Here is an 8,086-nt window from a genome sequence, read left to right on the forward strand (position 1 = left end):
GGTGAATGCATTTTGAAATATTATATTAACCTAGGACCTCTGTATGATTCTTGCTCCTCCTCTTCTGGTCTTCCATGCTTGTTGCCCAGCAGAGCTGTTCTAATAGCTAAATTCAATTAGTTCCCTTCTGATCACCTAATGAAATTCAGTAGAAACAGAAGATATACCTGATGATCAGGTAGAAAGCCTCTTTCAGACTGTGAATGTGTGTGCTAAGAGGGGATGTCACCATATCACTAATATTTTTGAGCATCTGCTACTAGTGCAAGATACTAGATAAAGCATGGCAAGAGGTTCTATTGTATAGGGGTATAATTCTCTACTTTCATTCATTTACTTTGTTGACAAATATTTTTTGAGCGCCTACTAGGTACTAGGAATATAAAGATAGACATAATGGTTGGTGAGCTAGAATATACTTATACTTAAATGAAGACTGAAAATGGGTTTGGGGTGTGGATTGGAAATTTTGCTTTTCTGATAGGGATGGATACTATACATTCATTTCCTGGTATATGTACAGCCTGAGGGTGTTAAATTAGGAGGTGTTGAGGCTTTTTAGGGTGCAGATATTACCCCCAAAAGATCAGGAAAAGAAGTCCTTCAGGGGACAAAGAGAAAGTCCATTTGCCTTAAAGCTGATGACTTTAGAAATTAAGCGTCTTCTATGAACCCCTTTTTTATATTTAAAAATAAAAATTTCAGAAGCTTTGACTGTGTGGTCTTTGTCTGGTCTTCTGAAATAGCAACTTCCTCAGTGTCTGGCCTGGAGAATTTGTGTAAAACCCAGAGTGGTGGGCCCTTGAATGAGCCAAATGGCCTTGGCTGCCCTCACCCTGGCCTTGACTGGACTGTACAGGAGCTCCCCCTCCATTGCAGTTGCTATCTATATGCTCCATGGAGAGAGTGATAGATGGTCACTTACTTGCCCTTGGCCATGGGAGTCAGGTTGAACTAAATATAGAAATGATGGGAGCAATCTTTACTCTTTAGGGTAAAATGTTTCATGGTTAAATCATAGATTTTGGACCAAAGCAGTAAGCTTAGGTGGTCATTGATTATCTTCTTGGGAACAGGATTAAATCATATTATTATATCTTGGTCACGTAGGACATGGATCTTCATAACTGGCCTGGAGCAACACCTAACACATAAATTCACTGAGTCCTTCTGAAAACAGGCGCTGTGGGGCCTGCCTGAACCTTGGATGAATTGTGTATCTGAGCAATTCTCTCTTGCCACCTCATTTTTTCTCATTTTCATGGCTAATCTTATTTCGTGTTTATACTTCCACTGAAAGTTACATAGCTATCACATTGACCCCCAAGGGTTGAGGTATTCACATTTTTATTTTTAAAATTTCAAAAGGGGGTTCCATAGAAAATCCTTAGTTTCCAAGACCATACAATTTAGGGTGTTCCTGATCTTTTGTGGGAATACCTCCCAAAGTGCCTCAGCGCCCCCTAGTTTAATACCCTTGAGTTGTAGATACATCAGGAAATAAATAATTTGCATCTTAATTGGTTTGCTACAGAAACAGAATAAAATTTCCAAATGCCAACCCCATTACCCCCTTCAGGCTTTATTTGTGTATATTCAAAACACCTGAGTAGCCAGGGTTCCTCTGCTTTCCTTCCCAGCTTAGGAGCACATTTTGCCACACGTTCAGTATTATATAATACGAGTGTCATGGTCTTTAGGACCATGGGATTTTAAAAATAAAGGTGACGTATAAAAAATTCAGAGTGGTACATTTATACCACGGAATCCTAGTGGGAAAGCGCTTCACCCACGCGCAGGTGGACAGACCCAGGGATGCGCGTCCTGCACCACTCTCCCAGTGACGAGCACCCACATACGTAAATGCACACACGAAGCCTCCAGCCAGGCCGCGGGGCGCCGGAGCCTNTGCACACCTGCCTTCTTTAGCCGTCGACCCCAGTCCTTCGGCTCTGGGGCTACGCGGAGCGCGTGGAGGGGGCAGCGTGCCGCCAGCCCCCGTCCGCAGAGACCAGCGCCTCGGGAGGTCCCGCGCGCCCCCCTCGGAGCGGACCCCGGGGCTTTGTTCCCAGCCCCGCCGGCCCTCGGCTCCTGTCGTCCCGCCGCAGCTCTCAGCTCCCCCAGCCCGTGCCTCGTCCCCACAGTCCTGTTTGCGCTGCTCCAGTGGTGGCGGATCCGGTGGGTGGCCCCAGGCACGTTGGCTTTTGTTTTCTTTCTTGGCTAGAAGATTTTTCACGTAGAGAGGAGCTTCCAGGTGAACGCCTCCTCCAACTGCAGGTCCAAGCTTCCCGGTCCCAGGGTGTCCGCCTTCTCTGCCGGCCGCCCCACCACCGTAACTTTCCTAGCAGCCAACTTCACTTTCCCTGACGGCGTTATTTTGAGGAATTATTACCGAGAGCATTCAGGGATGGGGCTGAGAGAATCCATGAAAGTCCAATTGAAGGAGAAGGCTTCCCGGATAGGCTTTCTGGGATGTTTGGAGAATTAAAAGGTTGTCTCACATGATTTTAAGCTAACTAACCAGTACGGGCCCGTGCTTTCTAAGAGCGAGAGATTCTATGGGGAATAAGAAGTGAAAGCATAGATAGGTCTCTGAGAGACCTAATGGTCTGAAAGGGGCGTCTAAACCCGATAGCTGTTCTGTTGCTCAGAACTGGGGGAAGGATTTGTTTAAGGCGTGAGTCTTGCTTAATCTAGGGCCTAAGAGCACCCAGGCATGTAGCCCTGTCCATCTCTCCTGGGATTCCTGGAGCTTGGAGTGCCTGTCTGGAAGGGAACGTATTTGCTGCTTTCTGGGGTGTTCCTTCCAGGCTTGTGGGTGGGGGTGGTGTGGGGAGGGATGGAGGGAAAACGTTCTGATCTGGAGGAGGGGACTCAGATTTGATAGAAGATGATGGCTTCCCGGCAGGGTAACTTAACTTTGGTAAAGGATTTGGAGCTGGCAAGTCACTGGCAGAATGTGGGATTCACCCAGGAGTAAGTCCCTCTTTTGGTGACAAGTTTTGTGGGGAGTTGAACTCATGCCTTTCTGAATCCTGTTAATTCTTTTGCCCCATTCCAGTGGCTTTCAAATTTTTGATTTGACCCACCATATGAAACATTTCACAGCCAATACACTTCCATCATAGACAATGTACCCAATGGAAATTAAAATTTCATGAAATAGTGCAGACCCCTTCTACATTGTGCATATTGGTATTTTCTACCTTTTTTTTCTTTTTTAAGCTTATTACATGTGCTGCTTGATTCAAATATGATTGGGATTTCCAGATACCAACAGTATGAAAAATATTGGGCTTTTTGACCAAAGCAACCTTTAATTCTAGACAAAATTAGGTACTTTGTAACAAATTATATTCCTTATTTCTTACCCCATCACCAGGTAAATAGATAGGAGTATAAGTATTTAAAAGTAAGTATTTAAAAGTACTGGCAAGTATTTAAAAGTAATTGAAGAAATGGAAAGAGATCATTAATGAGTCTGATTCAGTAGTGGTAGCTCTCTGATGATAAGCCTAGGAACAGGAAAAGAAAATCCTATGCTAATCACAGAGCTGATAATATTGATAATTGATCAGTTATTGGTATTTGTCAATTATTTGTGTTGATCATTTTATAATTGGCATCAATCAATTTATAAAGGCACCCAAGAGCTAGGGCCTTCTGTAATACTTTGTCAGTCACAGACAGTAAGAATGGTTTTGTGGGTTTGTATGTATGGAGTGGATATGTGAAATGACTTTCAGACTAAGGCTGATGTGGAAAGTATGTATTATAACTAATGTTGTGACACTTTGTGCAGGTATTTTACTATAATCCTGTTTGATTTAATTATAATTTATAAATTGATGATTATATGTAGGATACACACCAAGGATGGCAAAGTACTTTGGAAATGTTAACTAACCAATAAATACATGACTCTGTCTAGTTTCTTTCTAGTAGGCTACACTGCCTGAACCTCTGCTCCTTAAGATCCCATTATTACTTACATAGGGATCTAGGAGGAAGAAGGAGAGAGGCATGCTGTGTGTGAGCACTGTTAGCTTTCATTGGTATTTTGGTGGGAGGGGAGCAGTTGTTTTTTTCTGTAAACTTGTCTCTCTTTTATCTATCCCAATCCTAATGGCACTTTTCATTCTGTAAAAAATAATAGGATAGTACTTAGATGAGATAAAGTTATATGGCACAACTTTTAAAAGTAGAAGACAAGTGAATAAATGTTACTGAAGTTCACTGGGCCTCAAAGTTTAGCTTTAGGACGATGGCCGTCAGAAAGTACCTGGTGGTCCTGTGTGGTGTTTTTGGAAGTCAGGTTCAGGAGAGATGAGGCCTACAGGTACCTCATGTGCTGGAGGGACCATAATTGTATCTCCTAACTTTAGACTATGGTTTTCCTTACTCTTCTGAGGCAAATCTGCTGTATTTTCCTACTTAATATTGGTCCAGCCAGACTTTTGCCCTCCTTTAGCCTGTGTTTCCAAAAGTAGAAAAGGGGAATACTGCTTCTTTACCAAAATCTGAGCATATCACAGAAATTGCTAGGTGGGAGGATTTGTCTATACTTTTTCTCTCTCTGCTTAGTCTCTCCCTCAAGTCTCCCACCCATGCCCTCAGTTTCCATTCATAGGTCACTTACTGCCCAGGTCATGGGCATTTCATGCATCCTCTCACCCAGTGTGGCTTACTGTTGTAGGTGTCCAAATCTGGGGTTGGGGGGGTGGGGAGAGAGGGGGAGGGGAGGGAGAGGCTGAATGGGAGAGGAGAGAACCATAGCTGTGGTTCATCTGTAAGGAAGTTGATTTAAGAGAGTGTGAGGGAAAAGTGGATCTCTTAGAATGTCTTTGGGCAAGAATCTGCTCAGTGATTCTCCAGCTGGTGAATGAAAATAAGAAAAATTCTTTTACACTTTTAGATACAAGTTTTGGAAAGCTGGATAGGGCATCTGTAAGAAAAATCAGAAAGGGTAGAAACAAAGACTATTTTCACTGGACTCATGGCTTGAAATTTTAGTTGTTGGATCTATAAATGATACATATACTAGGGGCTTTGGGTTCAAGGTGAGGTGCATGTCGGCATGTATTCTTGCAAGCACCCACACATACATACACACACACTTGCGCACGCACACACACACATGCACCCACTTTATCTGGAGCAGGGAGCTAGCTGTAGGATGGTGGTACTGGCCGTCTGGGCTACAAAGCTGCTATTGAAATCAGGCCCAGATGCTAATTCTGCAAGCCAAGTGGAAGGGGTTGGCAGCCAGAATATTGCTTTTTCATTGTGTTAACCCCATAATTTAGTTCCTGATTTTAGTTTTTATTTTGTTCTTTGGGATTCTAGTTATATTTTGTCTTCTCTGCTTAAAAGAAAAGATTTTGTTACACTTGGGATGCCCCGTGGTGATGGCAGTAGCTATCTCCCCAGTGCGCCAGGACTATGTGTGGGCCTGAAGTTGATGAAGCTTTGGACCTGCAGTTCATGGTCACCTGAGTCCACCTATTTCTATTGTTTCTCTATGAGATTCATTTTACACCTCTACATTTCACCCAGAGCCGTTTTGTGGGTATCTGGGGGAAACTTCTATCCTTTGTGTGTTTATATTGGGATGACTTGGAAGGGGAGAAAATGGTTGTAAGTCATATCATCTGGTAAGGTTTTCAAGCTGTTTCTTCTTTTAGTCTTCCAGATTAGAAGAGAATTGCTATCTGTTCTCCGTCAGCCTCTAGCCAATGCCCGAATTATATCTAATCACCTGTTTCATTTAGTGCACCTAGAGGCTCCATGCTTATGTCAGATGGGCATATTTTCAATTGCTCACACATACTAATTTTAATCTCCATAGATTTCTTGTACAGTCAAGAAGATATAGCATTTCTTTTAACAACAGAGCCAGTGGAAAGGCACAGTGAGTTTAGGGTTTGGTCTGGTGCCTAAGGCATAGCTTGGAACCTGCCCAGGTCAGCTGACTTGGTTCAGATAATAAATGGCCCCAGCAATGGGGGGTGGTGTAGTGACAGAGTGAGTGAGAATGGAAAAATTTGGAAATGCAAAGAGCAGTGCTGAGAAGGGCAAGCTCACAGGCAAAGGAAAAGCCTGTTCTGATGCCCAACAAGGAAGCCTCCTAGGTCACTGTGCTTTCTCTGTGTTTTCCATCAGATGTCAGTGGAATACAATTGTGGTTGATTTTGAATGCAGTTGTGATTGATTTGATGAATCCCACACTGGCAGAATCTTTCCTTGGCTATTGGAACTTCACCTGTTTGTGGTTTTTAAAGGGAAAGCCAGTTTGTAGCCATCTGTTGTAAGTTAAGTTTTCCTTCTTGAAATCTGTAGGAAGAAAAACTGGAGAGGGCATCATAATATCTACCACTTGCTGCATGTCCAGTATGTGCTACAGGCTTTATGGACCTTGCCTCAGATTCTCCCAACAGTCTTCATTGTAATGATGAGAAAAACAGATGCACAAAGCTATGAAGTGGGCTGGTCAGAGCGGTGGGGCCAGAGCCAGGGTCTACCTGCCTCCGGGACCTGCATTATTTCCCTATAATCCACCACCCCATTCACTTCCAGTAAGAAATCAGATGGGGTCTGTGAATTGGAATTTTTTTTCTATGTAAAAGTAATGCATTGAAATTCAGCCACAGACTGACATATGGCTGACTTGCAATCACCAGGATTAAGTTCTGCCTAACTCAGGGCTCTTTATATTGACTCTTTCTCTCTTTGCTTTGCATGTGCCCTCATCCTATTTGGTGTTAAGAGTTTCAAGTCAAAAGTCAATTGATATGGGCAGGTTGGGGTCTGAACCAATTACTCTGTTGAAGTTTCTTCCATCTCTGGGATTTGGTGGTCCCTAAAGAGGTGATTTATATAAAAGAATTGTGTTGTCAGGACCAAGAATGCTCTTGGATTTTTGCCTTAATTGCTGAGACAAGATTCCCTTTTATTTTCTGGCTGGAATTAGGGGATATGTGTGTGTACACTAATGGGAGGAAGCTGACAGATTAAACTGAAGACACATGTTGGAGGGAACTGTAGAGAGTTCAGTCCACTCTTGGGTCAGAGGAGCTGTAAGAGGATGTCAAGCTGGGGCAGTCACCATTCAGTATATGAAGATCTCAAGAGGAAGTGCTTGACTGGAGCCACCCAACAGAGGAAAGAGAAAGAAAAAAAATCACATAGTTCCCATTAGAGATCATTTTAGTTCAAGAGCACTAGTTTCTCTACCTTAAATATTTTAAGAGGGACTTTTTATGAGGCAGCAGTAACAGTAGCCGCAGTCTTTTATTCCTCAAAAATGATGGTTGATGAATTCTTGAATGCCCCAGGGGTAAGGCCATTTCACATTTAAGCAGAATAGTTGGAAGACAGAGGCAATCCTTTATGTAGATGGTACAGCCTCTATCTCGCTTCGCCTAGACTCTTCTAAAACACCAACTCTGGAGGCCCTCTCATGCACACCCACTAGGCTGACTTTTGGAGCACTGAAGTAGCAGAGTTCAGACCATCTGTACATCCACAGCCTTTCTGGCTTCCCTGGTAACTGAGCTGCCAGCCCAGCAATCTGTTAGTCCAGGTTCCTTTAAACAAGGACACACGTGCTTTTGCATGAGCTGAGCACCTGGCACTGTGCTGACGAGTTATGCTCCACCAATATTTATTGAGTGACAGGCTGAATGTACACAATACAGATTGCCACATTTGTTCCTCCCTTGGTCTTGTGAACTCCTCCTTGTAAATTATCTTTGCAGAAGAGGTGAGGCAGTGTCCACAGGTACCTGGGATAGGCCCAAGATGTGGCCCAAGAAGAGGGAGGATGTGGGTTTGGAAGAAGAACAGGTTAGGGAAGGGCACGTTGTCAAGGCAACTCCTCTTTTTGAGGATTCTCTTGTTCAATCCTTCCAGATTCCAGCTTCTTGGTTAAGTTTTCATTAATATAATGAGGATATTCGAAAAAGCTCAGAGCATAGAGTATGAATGATAGGTGGCATTCAATGTAAGGTTTTTCTGCCATTAAATGGCTTCCTATAAGAAATGCTATTTTTTTTTTTTTTTTTTTTTTTTTTTTTTTTTTTTTTTT

General features: G+C 43.1%; 1 protein-coding gene across 1 annotated transcript in view; it reads left to right on the forward strand.

Moving 5' to 3' along the window:
• The first annotated feature begins 396 nt into the window (after positions 1–396).
• The window catches only part of Dennd11 (DENN domain containing 11), a 41,147-nt gene continuing 33,457 nt past the window's right edge, over positions 397–8,086 (forward strand). Inside the window, exons 1-2 of the mRNA XM_048786951.1 lie at positions 397–403; positions 1,943–2,192. Of these exons, the coding sequence (XP_048642908.1) occupies positions 397–403; positions 1,943–2,192 (257 nt within the window). The remainder of the gene's footprint in view (positions 404–1,942; positions 2,193–8,086) is intronic.

This window comes from Marmota marmota, unplaced genomic scaffold (genome assembly GCF_001458135.2).
Source record: "Marmota marmota marmota unplaced genomic scaffold, marMar, whole genome shotgun sequence".
NCBI classification, from domain to species: domain Eukaryota; kingdom Metazoa; phylum Chordata; class Mammalia; order Rodentia; family Sciuridae; genus Marmota; species Marmota marmota.